This window comes from Chroicocephalus ridibundus, chromosome 1 (genome assembly GCF_963924245.1).
Source record: "Chroicocephalus ridibundus chromosome 1, bChrRid1.1, whole genome shotgun sequence".
NCBI lineage: Eukaryota > Metazoa > Chordata > Aves > Charadriiformes > Laridae > Chroicocephalus > Chroicocephalus ridibundus.
This window is the reverse complement of record NC_086284.1, coordinates 96592787-96610156: the sequence shown is the minus strand read 5'-3', so window position 1 is coordinate 96610156 and position 17370 is coordinate 96592787. Positions and strand designations below refer to the sequence as shown.

The window sequence follows — 17370 nt, the reverse complement described above, 5'->3', positions numbered from 1 at the left end:
ACTACAAAATAGATTGGCCTAACTGCACTGGTGGCTGATATCTGTACTATTGTAGAGATATTGCAAGAACTAGGCTTGATTTATCAAGCCTTAACTGAGAAACCCATCCATTTGGGCACAGAGGCAGGATCGATCTCTGGTCTTTGATGAGTTAGTATAGGAGTAGAACTAGCATGTTCACATACAAATCATATTTAGTTTTGTAGCAGAAGCAAGCTAGCTATAATATTATTAAGAGTTGAATCTAAACGTGAAATGGATGTGATATGGGGCTCTTGAAGATATCCTGGAGAACAGTGGAACGTCATATCATAAAAAAGCCTGGTACGGTTGAATACTGCTTTGCAAATGTTAACACTTTGTCCAACTTTTATCTCATAATACTGTGTTACACTTTTTACAGTTACACAGGCTTCATGTTTTTCCCTAGCTTAGAGTTCTTACATAGTCAGTTCTTCTGCTTGTCAAAGATACTTAAATAAATTTAATCAATTACATGTTGTACCATTCTTTGCATCAAGAAACAGAGTAAAACTAATTAAGTAGTATTTGAGCAGTTTGTTGGTTTACACTGTAATTTTTATCAGGTAGTTTGAACTTAGTGTGGTTGTGCTGGGTCCATGCTCTAAGAGAAGGGGGGAATATGGATTTGATTATGCTAGTAAACAACAAAAAACAGTATTTTGTTCTTTCAGTCAGTACCAATCCACAGTCTGTCTTCATTAGAAAGAAATACCGCGGGATCTGAATACCTTTTCATTTTATTAGGTTAATTATTATAGAATAGGGTGCTCAGAAAGGTAGCTTCCTAATTCTGTGTCTAGGCACATAAAGATGGATTATTCTGACACCTTGCAGGTGTCGAGAAGGTGGGGTAGAGGGAAGCAGCATCATTCTCATTGATGTTATCTACAGTAGAAAATCAGGTTTACTCATGCAGATTTTAAAGGCTAGGTATGTGTGTATGCATTTGCAATCTGCTGAAGTTTATCCTACAATCCTTTAAGGGAAAAATTCCTATATAGAAAGTGAGGCACAAATATCTTGAAATTCCTTTATTTTCTGGAAAGCTTCAAAAATACTTATGAGGAATGAGGGGGGGGCATCAGAGATGATGGACGACTGATATTTTTTTGCTGTAATCTCCTCTAGGCCTTACTTCAAACTCATGATGTAGTGGCACATGAAGTTTACAGTGATGAAGCGCTGAGAGTTACACCTCCTCCCACGTCTCCATACCTAAACGGAGATTCTCCAGAAAGCGCCAACGGCGACATGGATATGGAGAATGTAACACGAGTTCGACTGGTGCAGTTCCAGAAGAACACAGATGAACCAATGGTATGGAGGGAACCTCAATGTTTTTCTTGACACTGTACTGGTAAAGACCAGTATTATAATGATTTTAATGACACTTTCTGCATTTTGAAGTAGGGTTGCCAGTATAACTGGAATAGTTCAGCAGCCATTGCAGATAAATATACTCTTGTGTATATACTTAAAATGTTATATGTACATTCATACTACTGCTGTACCACTAGAGCTGTTCTAGAGCTTGAAACAACCTTGTAGTAGGTATAGCAGATCACACTTTAAACCAAACTGGACACTTTGCATTTCAATACATAATTACATTTTTAACAAACCAGAATCTCATATGCTTATATATTAAATTATTGCATCTTCACTTATAAATTGCAGTTTATAAGTGTTTTGCAATTTATAAATTGTTTTCGTTGCTCATATTTAAGTGAGTGGCAAAGTTTTTACTTTAACCTTAAAATGTATACCCTGCCTTCAGTCTTTTAGGAAAAGTGACTGCTCTTAACTGCTCAAGAATCACACTGCTTAATATCTTATTTTAAGGGTATAAACGTTTCTTTTTGTAGGGAATCACTTTAAAAATGAATGAGCTGAACCATTGCATTGTGGCAAGAATTATGCACGGAGGAATGATTCACCGGCAAGGTAATCATGTGTCATAAATAGTTTTGTCTTCAAACACGATTATGTAGATAATTTTCTACAAACCATGTAACGGTACATGCTCCTCATTTTGATTGCTACTATTCCATAGTAGTGTGCCCCTGTATCTGAATGGAGTCCTGTTAACTGCCTTTGTTACCTTCCATTTGCAGATATCTTCAAGCATTTTGAGATGAAGGCCCAATATGTTTCATTTAGGCCTTAATTAGGATGATGGAAGTATAGCTCAGTAAGAGATTGAAATGCCAACAATGCCTGGAGGTGTACTTATTTAATCCTGTTTTGTTTTTTTTAAAAAAAAAAAAAGTCCTTAGACTAGTTACAATACTTTTCCTTGCAAAAACTGACGAGCTTTTTCCAACAAAAAATTTAAATTTCTCCATATATTTTCACACAATTCCTGAGCGTCTTTGTACTTTTGATGTTGAAGCTTATTAAACAATTTGTGAAATATAAACATTTCTTGTGCCTAGACATGTAATCTTTATTTTCAGTTTTCACTACTATAGCAAATCCTGCAGACATACATCTTTTCTCATCTCCAGTCCTTCTTTGCCTCAGTCTTTAACAGTGAGACCAGTTGTTCTCTGGGTACCCAGCCCGCTAAGCTGGATGACAGGGATGGGGAGCAGAATGAACCCCCCATAATCCAAGAGGAAAGGGTTAGTGACTTGCTATACCACTTAGATGCGCACGTCTCTGGGGCCGGATGGGATCCACCCAAGGGTACTGAGGGAGCTGGCAGAAATGCTCACCAAGCCACTTTCCATCATTTGTCAGCAGTCCTGGCTAACCAGGGTGGTGATCCTAGTTGACTGGAGGTTAGCAAATGTGACACCCATCCACAAGAAGGGCCACAAGGGGGATCCAGGGAATTACAGGCCTGTCAGTCTGACCTTGGTGTCAGGGAAGGTTATGGAGCAGATCATCTTGAGTGCCATCACGCAGTGCATATAGGACAGCCAGGCAATCAGGCCCAGTCAGCATGGGTTTATGAAAGGCAGGTCCTGCTTGACTAACCTGATCTCCTTCTATGACAAGGTCACCCGCTTAGTGGATAAGGGAAAGGCTGCGGATGTTGTCTACCTAGACTTTAGTAAAGCTTTTGACACCACTTCCTACAGCATTCTTCTGGAGAAAATGGCTGGTCATGGCTTGAATGGTCATACACTCTGCTGAGTTAAAAACTAGCTGGATGGCTGGGCCCAAAGAGTTGTGGTAAATGGAGTTTAATCCAGATGGTGGCTGGTAACAAGTGGTGTTCCCCAGGGCTCAGTATAGGGACCAGTTCTCTTTAATAACTTTATCAACAATCCGTACAAGAGGATTGAGCGCACGCTCAGTAAGTTTGCAGACGACACCAAGTTGGGTGGGAGTGTTGATCTGCCTGAGGGTAGGAAGGCTCTACAGAGGGACCTGGACAGGCTGGATCGATGGGCCGAGGCCAATTGTGTGAGGTTCAACAAGGCCAAGTGCCGGGTCTTGCACTTGGGTCACAACCCCATGCAACGCTACAGGCTTGGGGAAGAGTGGCTGGAAAGCTGCCCGGTGGAAGGGACCTGTGGGCATTGGTCAACAGACAGCTGAACGTGAGCCAGCAGTGTGCTCAGGTGGCCAAGAAGGCCAATAGCATCCTGGCTCGTATCAGAAATAGTGTGGCTAGCAGGACTAGGGAGGTGATTGTGCCTCTGTACTCAGCACCAGTGAGGCCGCACCTCAAGTACTGTGTTCAGTTTTGGGCCTCTCACTACAAGAAGGGCACTGAGGTGCTGGAGCGTGTCCAGAGAAGGGCGACAAAGGTGGTGAGGGGTCTAAAGCACAAGTCTTATGAGAAGCAGCTGGGAAAGCTGGGGTGGTTTAGCCTGGAGAAAAGGAGGCTGAGGAGAGACCTTTTCGCTCTCTACAACTACCTGAAAGGAGGTTGTAGTGAGGTGGGCATTGCTCACTTCTCCCAAGTAACAGGCGATAGGACAAGAGGAAACGGCCTCAAGTTGTGCCAGGGGAGGTTTAGATTGGATATTAGGAAAGATTTCTTCACCAAAAGGGTTGTCAAGCATTGGAACAGGCTGCCCAGGGAAATTGTTGAGTCACCCTCCTTGTAGGTATTTAAAAGACGTGTAGATGTAGTGCTGAGGGAGATGGTTTAGTGGTAACTTGGCAGTGTTAGGTTCATGGTTGGACTTGATGATCTTAAAGGTCTCTTCCACCGATGCTATGATCCTCTGCAGAGCACTGTTTCACATGACTGTGTTCCATAGTAGGGGCAATAAAACTTTTAAAAGATGTTAAAACTGGGTAAGAGAAATCAAACTATGCCTGTTATAACTTTGTTCTTTTCTTTTTAATTATACAGTGTGTTTTATTTCTACAAGTTTGGGAAATTTAACGCATTCTATATGTGCTTCATCTAACTTAGTTTGAAAATGAACTATACTTCAGTGTTTCTGTAGTATCGTCATCTTTTTTTAAGTGTTTATAATTTTGGTAATGCTCTAGATGCCTCTTAGCTTCACTACTTCCTTAAAAATACCTATATTTATAATATTTCTACTGAATAGAACAACGTAAATGTAAGTTGACAGTGATCATAAGCTCAATATCTCTTTGAAGGGTCTGTGGCTTTTATTTGTTTCGGGTTTTTTTAATGTTGTTTCTGCTGTCTCATTTTGCTATATGGAAATCTGCCAGCAATAACAGTAATGACTAGATAATAGATCTGCTGGGAAGGTTACAGGAACTATATGATTTCAGGTCTAGCAGTATTAAGTACAAACTGAGCAATTCCTAATCACAAAATAGTAGCTGCTGTGGTCTGCCTCCTATCTCTATGTCAGTCAGTAGTCCTGCTGATTATAGCTGTCCTTATTGAAAAGATGGGGAAGTTGAAGTAGGGAGATAGGCTTGTAAGGATGCTATCTACTTGCACCTTCCAGAAGACTGAGCTCAGTGAAAATGCAACACCAGTTTCGGTCATTAAAAATCGTCTTTTTTTTGACTTGTCTGCTTTTTTTGGGGTAAGTAAATGAATTGTATCTTAGATCTCAGGCTTTCTCCTTTGGTCTATGCCTTAACTTAGCTCAGTTGTTCATTCACTTTTTACCTATGGATTCTGTTTAGACTTGTCATACTATAAATATTATTTTCAGGGGATCTGCATATAGCCTGGGTTCTCAGCAGCTCTCAGTATCTTGACCCATAGGTTTTTCACAGATGCCTGGTTTTGGGGCATACCTGCTTAAACATAAATTCATTCTTACAATGCATTTAAGAAGAGGTCTCAATATGGCATTTAAAAAGATTTCCAAAGAAGAGAAAGGGCTTATTGGCTGCCCATTTAACGTCACCAGAAAAACAGCAGTTGCTCATTGCCTGTGCTACATTCTTGAAGTGAGCTAATCTAAAACTCGCACCAATTTTTTTTAAACACTGATACCCCTGATAGCGTTTATTCAGTTGTAACAAAATGTATGTTATTACTTGGTGAAAATGTGATTATACATTCACAGCCTTTCACTTTCCAAGCTACAGAATTTTCTTTTGGCTACAAAACATGTTTATGAATAGGGATTCCAAGAATTCGTTCTGTCTTCTTCCTAATAGGGTAGGATTTCTCATACTTCTGTGCAGAGCAAGAGTGCACACCTCCTAAAACTGTCTTCATTCTGACTTGCAAAGACAAAGAAGGAAATAATTAACTCCAGAAATACATCCATTCTTTATTATTATAACACTGATGTGTTATACATCAGTAGGTCATGAATAGCTTAACTTCTAAATAAACACTGCGCTGTCAATAGAAAAGGAACCAAAAGCAACCAAAATGAGATGGTTAAGCACAGGTATCATGGGAGCTACAAATGGTACAGAAGACTCGTTATTCAAAGATGTCAAGAATACTCTTTTCCAACAAGAATATTTATAAAGAGCGAAAAGTTTCTGTAAATAATAAAAGTCACTTCCTTCTGACTGAAAATGTCTTCCTATGGTTTATCAATGCATCTGAACCCCAAAACAGAATGACCATCTACTGCTAAATGTCCATGCTTTATTCCTAACTTTTCTGTATACTGCTCCATTCCAGGCATGAACAGAACAATATTCTCTTCTATCAGAGTAACAGAAATGGGAAGTGCTCCAGAAGAGGGGATTTTATTTAAGTGCACTGTTGAAATGATTTGATACAGGGATATTACTGAGTCTGATTCTCCTTCTAATATTTAATTCCATCAGATTTATATTTTGAATAATGCTGAAGAATCTTTATACTATTCTAGGGCATATGCTGTTTATGATTCAGTATTATTGTTTAATAACCATTACACTCACTTCAAACACAATTTAATTTTGGCATGATACAGTCAACACAGAGCCTCATATATATATTTTTTTTTAGAATATTTTTTTAAGAATTGGGTATTGAATGCCTTCCTGAGAAAATCTGTTAAAACTGAACTTTCAAAGTGTTTCGGTAGAGATTTCATCATTAATATTCTAGATGTGAACTAGATTAATTTGAAATTCAGATGCAGGACTTGCATTCAAATTTGGTAAACTATTAATTGTAGTAATTTTTCTACTGAAGAGTGGAAGAAGAATTGTGATGCATCTTTTTTTTATAATTTCACTATCAGCAGATCAGCTCCTGTAGAACTGTTAGAGCATTTAATGTGGCTGAAGGACTTTTTATTGAGAGTACTGAAAGTTTTTGTAAACTTTGGACTTTCTGCTGTAGCACTGCCAAGTGAGCTTCTGTTTCGCAGAAGAGAGGCCAAAGGGAATCATAGCAACAGAGCTTTTCAGGATTCTTCTCTTTGGTTCAGGCTGTGCCTGTGTTTAGCAGGCACGCCGTTTGATTTTCATCTGTTTCAACCAGCTGAAAGTTTTGCTTGCATTGTATTCTTTGGAAAAACTTACTATTTTGATTCGGGAAAAGAATTTTAAGGATTTTTCAGGATTTTAGTTGATTGACTTTTTTCAGGTAATTTTCCATAGATATGTTTTAGTTTAGGAAATGTTTGCCTTTTGCTAGTTTTCCAAGTAAGATTAATTATATTAAGTGTAGTAATTGTATTAGGTACAGTATTTAGAGAAGGATACTTGCAAACATCACTGGCTAATAATAAGCCATGGAAGTTTTTTTGGAGAACTGCTAGAGAATTAGGTGGGCTTGAGCTACTCAAGTCAGAAATTATCATCCAAAAAGAGCCTCCTAGGTTACTTCTACTCCTGAAGAGAATTAATTAATTCATTGCCTCCTCCCCGTTGAGCTTTTGTAGTGTCTTAGAGCCATGTTGTAGCATGCCATTCCCATCCCAGCCTTCAGCAGGTCAGTTTATGACTTTCCTAAGCTAAGTAGATATTTGTTTCATCATCTGACATTGTAGGTAGTCACACCAATCATTTACATTCAAGCTGAAGTCAAGTTTACATACAGAAAATGCATACTGTAACTATGGCAAATCTAAATCTGTCTAAATTTATCAGTTTTAGATCTGATAAATGCATTAAGTAGTCATCTGATAAAATACTGCTTGAATGTCTCTGTTGAATGTTTGCAGCTGATTGCAGGTCACATTGCAGGTGACTTTCTTTTAAACGTGTGGGGTTTTGCAGTGTCCTTGTGAGGGACTGATATTTTACCCATGTACTTTACAGGGTACCTGGGCATCTTATGCTGGTGTATTGACAGTACTCTGACTTACTCAAACTTACTTTAATGGTGCTTCATATTTATGCCTTTGTATGAATATTAGTACTGTCTTACAATTATCTCAATTTGTAAAATATGTTGGAGGTGACTGTGTGTTTTCTTAACTCCGCAGGTACGCTACATGTAGGAGATGAAATCCGAGAAATAAACGGAATCAGTGTGGCAAATCAAACTGTAGAACAACTACAAAAAATGCTTGTAAGTGCCGGAAGTCTTTATCATGTTCTTTATAAAAGTGCCTACCTTATTTTGACAAAACTTTTATGTAATTGCATTGTGACTTCTCCTTTTTCTTCTATTTCTGATAGCCTGCATGTGCATGTAACAAAAAGTCTTCCTGTGTTCAGCCATTAAAGCCTTCTACAGGCTCTCCCCTGCTTTTTAGTAGTGTCTTTTTTGCACATTATACCCAGGAATGGTAGAGGGCACCTCCAGGTACCATTTTATTTATTCCATTTAGTCCCACGGAAGAGACCATTGACACTCAACCATTCCTGACAGATGTATGTCTGACCAGCTCTTGAAAACCTTTAGTAATGGAGGTTCCTCAGACTCTCCAGGCAGTTGACTTTAGTGTATAACTCTTCGACATTTTTAGAAAGTTTTTTCTAATATCTGGATTTCCTTTGTTGAAATGCAGGAGTTTCTTCTCTTGTGCCTAGTAGACATAACAGAAAAACTACTCCTTTCCTCCTATTACTCATCCTAAGTTAGTATATAAAGATCATGCCCTCATTTTAAATCTTCAGTCTACACCAAGTGTAGTCACTGAGTACGCTGTGAGAGAAAATAAACTTTTCTGAATTATTGGTATAATTGCTACGCAAATACAAAGACAACAAATCATAGAACCGTTCATGTTGGAAGTAACTTCAGGAGGCCTCCAGTCCAGTCTCCTGCACAAAGCAGGGTCAACATCGAATTCAGCCCAGGTTGCCCAGGGCTTTGTCTGGTTAAGCCTTGAAAATAGCCAAGGACAGGGATTTGACAGGATGGGTGTCTCTTTGGGCAACCTGTTCAATACTTAATTATCATCATAGGGAAAAATGTGTTCCTCATGTATAGCTGGAACATCCTGTCTTTCAATTTATAACTCCTGTGGCTCATGATTGTTGATGTTGCAAAGAAAAAAAAATATTTTGAGCTCAGGCAGTCTGGCTTTTTGCAGGACAACTCCATCTTAGGCCTTGCTTGTAGAGTCAGTTTGATACTCCATAACACTTGCAAATTTTTCTACGTGCAATTTCTTGGAATTTTGGATGATATCACTAATCCTTTTACTGTGTCCAGAACCATATAGACAAGCTTAAGTGAGTCCAGACAAATAGCATTTTTTTGGCTCACAATAAGCCAGCCAAAGAGAGAAAGGGGAAAAACTCTAAGATCACTTGAAATGATCTACCTACCTTTCTGCCCAGATCGAGTCCTGCACTTGTCAGCCATGTGGTGGTACTTATATTCAAACTGTCATTTAAGAAAATATGACTAAGCAAATATGTTTCCACAATCTGCTGCTATTTTGCAGTTACTACTTGTCATGAATATTCCTATACTATAGTAAATGCAAACTAGCAGACCCTGCATTCTGTTCTGGTGAAAGACTGTTTCTTACATTTCTACCTTTAGTACAGTAACATGCAGCTTTCCAGAAACTGAATATGCTTTTGCTATTTAACAAGTACGATGAAAGAGAAGAAAATATCACTTTAGTATCAATGTCTCTGTGGATCACAAGAGTGTATCTACAAAGAAAAGATTGACATGGAAGAAACCTACGCAACTCTGCATGTCTCACCTTAAAATACACCTTAAAATACACTAGGTTCTAGGCATTCGAAAACTGGTCAGGCAAATAAACTGATAATCTATGTTTACCTTTTAGATTAATGAGAGACTATTTAAATGTTTGTTTATAAGTGAAATGACAAATTAGCCATACCATGTTAGCTTTTCTGAATATTTATTTTAGGAAAACATATTGCTGCTCTCGAACTATGATGCTTTACTTCCAAGCATTAGTGATTTGGAGATTTTATCTTCAGTGTCTTAGTCTTTAAAGTGCTTCTCTTTTTGCAGAGGGAAATGCGTGGGAGTATCACCTTTAAGATTGTGCCAAGTTATCGCACGCAATCTTCATCCTGTGAGGTAATGAATTTAACGAAACATCCCATTTCTTCCTCAGTCCTGTAACTAACTGCCTGCTGATGGCTGAATGTTACTGCTTTCTGGGAAATTGTTTCTGCCTGTCCTGTTAGATCACGCACACCAATTTTACAACAAAGATAACGGAACATGAGTAGGTCCCACCTACCTACTCAGCCCTGCCTTCATATTCATCTCATCAGCACCTTAACTAACTCTTTACAGCCTATTAAAAAAAACAAAAAAAAACAATAGGAAAGGGGATCCTCAACTCATGCATTTAGGAAGCCCCTTCAAAAAAATTTACAATTTAAACTCATTCTCCAGGAAGTCTGTTAAAGTTCCGAAGCTGAGGAACAATCCTCCTTTTTTTTAGGCATTAAACATTATTTTACTGCTTTGGGCTGTTAAGGGTTAATTGGAGAATCTGTTTCTGTATAACCCTGTTGAGGTAAATTTGTGATGGTTGTCTGTAACAGTTACATGTGGCTTAATACTGTGTTTCCATGAAAAATTGGTATTTGTCATTACAGAAGAAAGCAGATTTGGAGACAGTTCTTGTTGAACTAGAAACTTGGTGTTATGGTTTTTGTACACCAACATTTAATTCCCTTCTGCTTACAAAGTTATGTTCCAGATTGCAACTGAAGGGAATTAAATTCTAGAAAATGACTACTTGAGAGGTACTGTTCCAATTTAAGCATACAGATGGCATATGCGCTATGTAGATGATGCCAGTCTTTCTGTGCCACATGCTTAACTGCGCAAACAGTTCCCAAATTAGAATTCCAAGAGTGAAATCACAATCCCTGTTCAAGTCAAGCACCTTACCTTAATTAGAGCTGTGATTTCACCCTAATTGTTTTCGTATCTCAGCAGATGCTAGAACATGCAGAAACTGCTGTTGTGATTGTCAGAACAATCTGTTTGAAGGGAAAATAATTACTGCTTTTTGGTTGCCTTCTGTGCTTTTAATAGAAGTCAACAAGAACTAAAAGGTTTTAGAGGTAGAAGGTTTGACAGTTTTCACCTATGAGGCTGATTTTCTTAAATGGTATAAATATGAAAGCAAGAGTTTTTCTTTAAATTAAAGGCTTTAAAAAAAATTAAAATAGAAATTCTAGACTGTGCTGACCAACCGGTGAAATGATACACCTGCTACAGAGATGACTATTTGGAGAAAAGAATTCAGCGTACAGCTTTAAATTAATATCACTAGGTGTCATTTCAGAAGTAGCAGTTCATCTCTTTTCTTTAGCTTTGTGTCTTAGATTCTTCATGACTATTTATTTCACAGAAGAGGGGGAAATGGACTCTCACCTTCCTTTGGAAAAAACAGCAAAACTAGGAAAAAAAATAAAAGCCTGTTTAATTACAACACTTCATGGCATTTAGTATTCATGTAATCAGAGGTGCCTGAGTCTATTCCACCTGCTCAGTCCCATCTATGACTTTGGCTAGTTTTTCAACTGTTATGAGTGCACACAAAAAGCCAACATCTTTAAATCATCCTATTAAAGCATCACTACTCCTTTGGTTCAGAGAGAATTTCTTTCACATAATTTTTCAGGATTATAATTCAGGTGATGAACCAAATTTTTAAGCATTGATAAAGGCTGAAAATGAATGCTGAATTATATTACTAAGACACAAAAAGCTTCCTTCTAATGCTTTCTAGCAGGGTAAATTCAGAGATATTGCGTCTTCATTAGTATAATCTTACTAGTTAAGGTATTTTTGGGCAGTATTTCAGATATTTCTATAAATTTATGTTTGGTTCCACTACCTCAGTCATGAACTGGTGCTCACATAGCATAGTTTTACCAGAAGAGGAACATAAAACAGAATCACTAATTGGGTTTTTCTTAAGGCTCCTACCATGATTGCGTCATTGGATTGCAAAATATCTTGTTAATTTTGAATAAGAAAACCTAAATATTAGTGGAATCAGCCTTTTATACACAATCTGTCTATATGTCTTTATAATACAAAGGTATGTGGGGTGTTTTTGAGGGGAACCTATTTTTTAAATAACAAATTTGCATCTCACGTGCCATATTTTTCTTCTTTTGTGGGCATTTAAGAGAAGCGTTGTGGTGATGTTTTCTAAATATTACACCACTTTTGCAAATTTAGGGAAGACTTGTCCCTGTAGTATGTAATGGTAGTTCAGTGTCACTAGGCAGTTTCCAAAATCTCAACTGGATAATTTCAAGGTTTTTAGGGATTTGTGGCTTTTACTGCACCTATGCCTTCCATTCAGTTACCAGGCTTTCTATTTCTTGGAGTAGACTTTGCATGAAAATATAATACGTATGTATTCCCTTGTATAAAAATTTGATCAGCTGATCTACTGTGAGATGACCTGCTTAGCCATTGGTGTGGTAAATGGCCTGAGTTAATCTGAAATCTAGATAACACAGTGTCCAGGATGCTGTGTTTACTGTTGGTTCAGATACCCAGAAAATTACAGACTTACATAAATAAGAACTTCAGTAATTATTGCAACACATTCTTCATATGGCCGATGACTGCATATGCTGTTTATACATTTCAGCTAGTACTTTATCCAACTGAGTAAATATTTTGCTCTAGCTACACTTCCATTCTTAATTTCATACTGACAAAACACCCTGAGTAACTTTTTATAGTGTCAGATACGTGAGAATGATAATGGAAGTACTTTTTTCTTTTTTTTCTTTTTTTTACAAATAACTTTCCTTATAAATGTCTTTTATGTTTCACATTATCTCTCTGAAACGCTTAGTTGTTTCATTAAGAAGAAAAGCCTTTATATATATGAGATTTTAAAAATCTGCTGGTAATCATCATGGATTTTTTTCCTTTAGCCTTGCAATGTTTCTGTTAGTGCTCAGCCTATAGTACTATTTACAGTCTTAAACCTTTCTGCATTTTTATTAAAAATACTTCCAGAAAGGTTCCTTGAGCAAGATTGAAATTGAAATGTATTCACAGGTTTTTGGAAAGTCTTTCTCTTTTTTTTTTTCTTTTATTTTTTTGTGGATCTGGCAACAGTGCCGTTAATCTAACTGTTGTCATTAGTGTCTAATTTGATCAGGCCACATCTAGTAGACATAATTGACTTCTGCTATAGAACTGCATCACAAATGCGTTGATTTATCATTCATGGTCCGCACCTAAGAACAAGGAATCAACAGGAAACTAGTTTTGGCATCATTTGGAAATAATTGTGATTGTTTCCTCTAAGGCTTCAGCTGCAGTGCTTGAACTGAAGAGCAAGGATCCAAAAGACTGCCGTTCTGTTATTTCACTAGGGGCTAAACGAGATTGGGAAGACTAGATAGTCAAGTTATACTGAAATATGATGATAACACTTCTGCATTACTCAGAATCATTGGATCCTCCAAGTGTTTTCCTGCTCTTATCCTCAGGAGAAGTAGGGCTTTTTCTGATTTACTGGAGAAACAAACTCACAACGAAAGATGAAGTTTTTTTCAGACCAGTTCTAAGCAATCCTAGCATTCTACAAGGATCTCTCTACTCATTGATTTGACTGATTAGACTGTGAATAATTGCAGGTTTTTTTCTCTTAATTTTTGAGTCTGGTATTTTTTTGAAAGACCGACCCAGGTCCTTGGGAAATTCAGAATCTAAATGCCTTTGAAATTGTGTCTGAATTGCCTAATTATTTAAAAATTGTACATATGCCTCTTGACTAGCTTGATAGATTAATTTCTTACAGTTAGTACTGAAATCACCAGTAGCACTGAAAAAATGTGTATTTTCCTCAGTATGTTCTGGTGAACATTTGCTTTGAGTAATATGCTGTCTTCTGTTGGGAATTGTTGGAGGAATACAAATCAAAACACTGTCACTATCAAACAAAGAAAATTTCTTTCAAAGGCAGAAGAGCCTTCAAGAGAGTCTGGAAATAGTGGCATCCTCCAAGTTACTTCAAAACTTGTTTTTCTCTAAATAACTTGGGTGCTTGCAACACTTTCCAAAGCTTTCCCTTGCTAAACCATCAATGACCATAATCATAATAAACTAGGTTTAAAAAAAAAAAAAGGAAAATGAATTTTTCACCTCTTCTTGAAAATGAGAAATTTGCAGAGACAGAATTGCAGAGCAAGCAGAAAATCTTTTTATAAAAGAAGGAAGTCACTGCTTTTTTTTGGAGAGAAGTATCTCCTAGCTGCTATTTGATAAAGATGATGCTGTTAATCCTGTACACACACAAAAAAAATGAATTACAGTTCCTTTAGGCTTTTCTTTTTCTTTTTTTTTTCAGTAATGAATAACTTTATTTGGTCTCATTTGAACATTTTGAACTTGTTATGCTGGAGTGACTTTTGTAAATAGAATTAGAGATTATTTCCCCCAGTTGCAAATAACTGTGGGAGCCAAATGACCATTGTATTATTATGCATGTAGCAGAAGTATACAGACCTACATACTTGGAACCACAATGATTTTATAGCCATAATAATGTCAGGTCTGTCCTCAACTGTGTTAAAAGCATGTAGGTAGCTATATATGGACGTTTCTACGAAATCATATATAATGAGTCCACAAAAAAGTGCAGAAGTTCTAAATGAGTTTGTTACACATCAAGGATACAGGCAGCAAGAGTAATAAAATATTGCCTGTCATTTTAACTTTTCTTAATGTTTTTCAGTAGCTATGAATGCCATCACATAATTAGTATAAGTTAGAGAATATTAGTAGAGGACCTCTACCTGCTTAATGTTGTTGCATGAACAGTTTATCTCCAATTCTTGTTTCTGATTTGTTCACAAAGGGCACACAGGGATAACTGTGTTTTCTTGGAAAACCCGTTCAGCCCTTTTTTCTGCTATCCTTGACTTTATGTAAAATCGCCAGACATTCCTAAATTCACCTTTGACATGGAATATTATATTGCAAAATTCCTTTGGTAGGAATTTTTTTTTTATGTATAAGTGAATTATTTTATTTCCTGAAGAAGTATCTATATTATCTAATCTTACGCAATTAAGTACTATACAGTCAAAATGGCATGTGAAAAAGACTGCTCTACAAGTGACGTCCTTGCCTCTGCAAGACCCGGTCAGAAATTCCTATTATCCTTTCTGTAGAATTCCCCGGTACGCACCCCACGTCTGCTGTCTGCTCACCGAAGTGTAGGACCACACTGGTAGCCTGAGCTAGGAGAGGTGGCTTATATAGGCTTATAAGGCAATGTAAAAATAGTTATTACCTAGGATATATCAAAATGTCAAACCTGAATCTTAAACTATGGAAAAACTTTTCAGATTTGTGGAGTTTATCGTCTGGAAACTTTCACAGAGGAAGCAGCTAAGCAAATGGTTCTAAGGCTGTGGATGTAACTGTTCTTTTAAATATATCTGTGTTCCTGTGATAGTGTTGTGTTGTTAATGAACCTTGTGTCTTATTTCAGAGAGATTCCCCCTCTACATCCAGACAGTCCCCAGCTAATGGTCATAGCAGCACTAACAATTCTGTTTCGGTAAGATTTCCAGTTCCACACGGAGAAAGTGTGAAAGTTTTGTTGGTGCTCATCTGCCATTACTGTTATACTTATTGTGTGGTCAGTGGAAAATTTTGTCCTGCTGATAGAACCAAGGTCGTTACATATGTAACTCCCCATTTTCTTTTTTAAGGGTTTTTTTCCAACGTATTCTCATTAAAAGCCATATAGTGAATTAAATGTTAATAACTGTAACGTGACACTTCAGTCATCCTTAAATCATCGTTAGCAGTTTCCTCAAAACTAAGCAAAGGTTTAAAGTGGAAGTTTTATTTCCATCCTGAACTTTGGAAGCAGTGTTTGAAGAAAGAATAACTGTGCAGTTGGTATTTCAAGACATTTTAGACTCTTAAGTTCTGTGTTTTGAGAGACCTCTGGAACGTGTACTGGTTTCCGCTATCTGAGTTAACGAATTGGTGTGCCCTCTGCTGTTGTGGTACGTGCACATACTTTGTGAAATATGAGCCTTGCCTGGATATGAAAAGCAAAAGGAAGTGGCTTTAAACTGCACTACAAACCAAGCTATTATCATCACATCTTTAACACAAAGTACTTCTGTTTCGTATGTATTCAGGTAGAAAGGTGCTGTTGATCTCCTGTTTTGCTAAAGTATATTAATGTCAAAATTTGTGTTGTTTATCATTTGTCATTGTTTGGACCAATGTAGTAACTGTACATACAAGTTTCTTCAGTGAGAGTGCTGCCAATATCATGAGTTCATGGGACTAGCTAAAAAAAACAACCCAAAACTGAGTAATTACTCCTTTAAAAAAAAGCTACAACTTAGAAATTATTTGCCACAAGGTAAAGTGCTTATTAATACAATGAAAAATAATTGTGAAAGAAAAATTTAAGAAATTTTTGTGCATTTAATTGAATTTGTAACACGATCAGTAGTTACAATCTTTTTCCTCAGCACAATTAATCACATATACATTTTTAATAATAATTTTTAATATTTATAATAGTCATCCTTCTCTTAAAAACAAGACTGAGTATTAAGTGGAAAAGGCATTCACATAAAGAGCCTCTTTCACTTGACGGTGCTTTTGTGTTGAAGATGCTGAGTTATTTATTAAAAAGCACATTCTCTATCTGCTTAAACTTTTTACCTGCTTTCTTCAGCTTGCTGCTAAACAGCCTGGGTTTGATTTTTCTTTAAGAAAAAAATATTTCTAGACATGGGTCAATGCGTTATACTTTTGTCTGACTTACCATTTTACTGTAATGTTGTATGAATCACTAACACATGGTGTTGTATACCCTTAAAAAGTAAAATGAAAATTTCTTCTCCTGGGTTGACTTTATTCTGCAGGACTTGCCATCGACCACACAACCAAAAGGACGACAGGTGAATAGATATCCTCCATGGGAATGTTTGTAAACTTAGCTTCTAGTGAACATCCCTGCTTATTGTTTTCCCCCTCATATTCTGTGTGTGCTGGACTAAAACATTTAAGCTTGGAAAATTTGTTCCATTTTTTTCATTTTTCTTTTTAACTCATTTGTTTGTGGCTAATTCAAAATAGCATTTTTTTCATGTGTCCGTATGTGTGAGAGTTAAAAAATCATTGTAAATTTAACTGGAAATGTTGTTTTAGTTCAGAATGCATTAATAGACTTACTGTTGTGCAGTGACCAGTGCAGATTTTCATCTTAGAGGAAAGCTCAAATTTATATTTTAGCTAAAATAGAGACTAGTACGGCAAGCGTCTAATACTCTACTCTAAAACATTGTACTGACAAAGATTCTAAAGCTGAGTTGGCCTATAACTAATTATTAACATTAAGAAAGCTCTTTAATGAAAAACATTAAGGACAGTTTCTAGTAAGAGTTAATAAGTTTGAAGATAGCCTCTGACATTTTCAGTCCTAAGGCCCAGATTCAGTAACCTGCCTTAACTTTGTTACCTTGACAGTAGTAGATGTCGTCATGGTCCAAAGAAAGATCTTCCCTTTCCAGAAAATTCCAAGAAAGCACTTAGGGGCTCAGCAAAGGATTCCCTGTGATTCCCTTTGC

General features: G+C 37.0%; 1 protein-coding gene across 10 annotated transcripts in view; it reads left to right on the top strand.

The window, feature by feature from the left end:
- CASK (calcium/calmodulin dependent serine protein kinase) overlaps positions 1-17370 on the top strand; it is a 223654-nt gene that overhangs the window by 182230 nt on the left and 24054 nt on the right. For 5 of the 10 annotated variants that reach the window (XM_063344196.1, XM_063344133.1, XM_063344123.1 and 2 more), the window contains 6 exons: positions 1153-1341; positions 1890-1968; positions 7809-7894; positions 9773-9841; positions 15261-15329; positions 16666-16701. In XM_063344196.1, the coding sequence (XP_063200266.1) occupies positions 1153-1341; positions 1890-1968; positions 7809-7894; positions 9773-9841; positions 15261-15329; positions 16666-16701 (528 nt within the window). The remainder of the gene's footprint in view (positions 1-1152; positions 1342-1889; positions 1969-7808; positions 7895-9772; positions 9842-15260; positions 15330-16665; positions 16702-17370) is intronic. The other 5 variants (XM_063344162.1, XM_063344152.1, XM_063344142.1 and 2 more) reach the window with 2 other exon arrangements.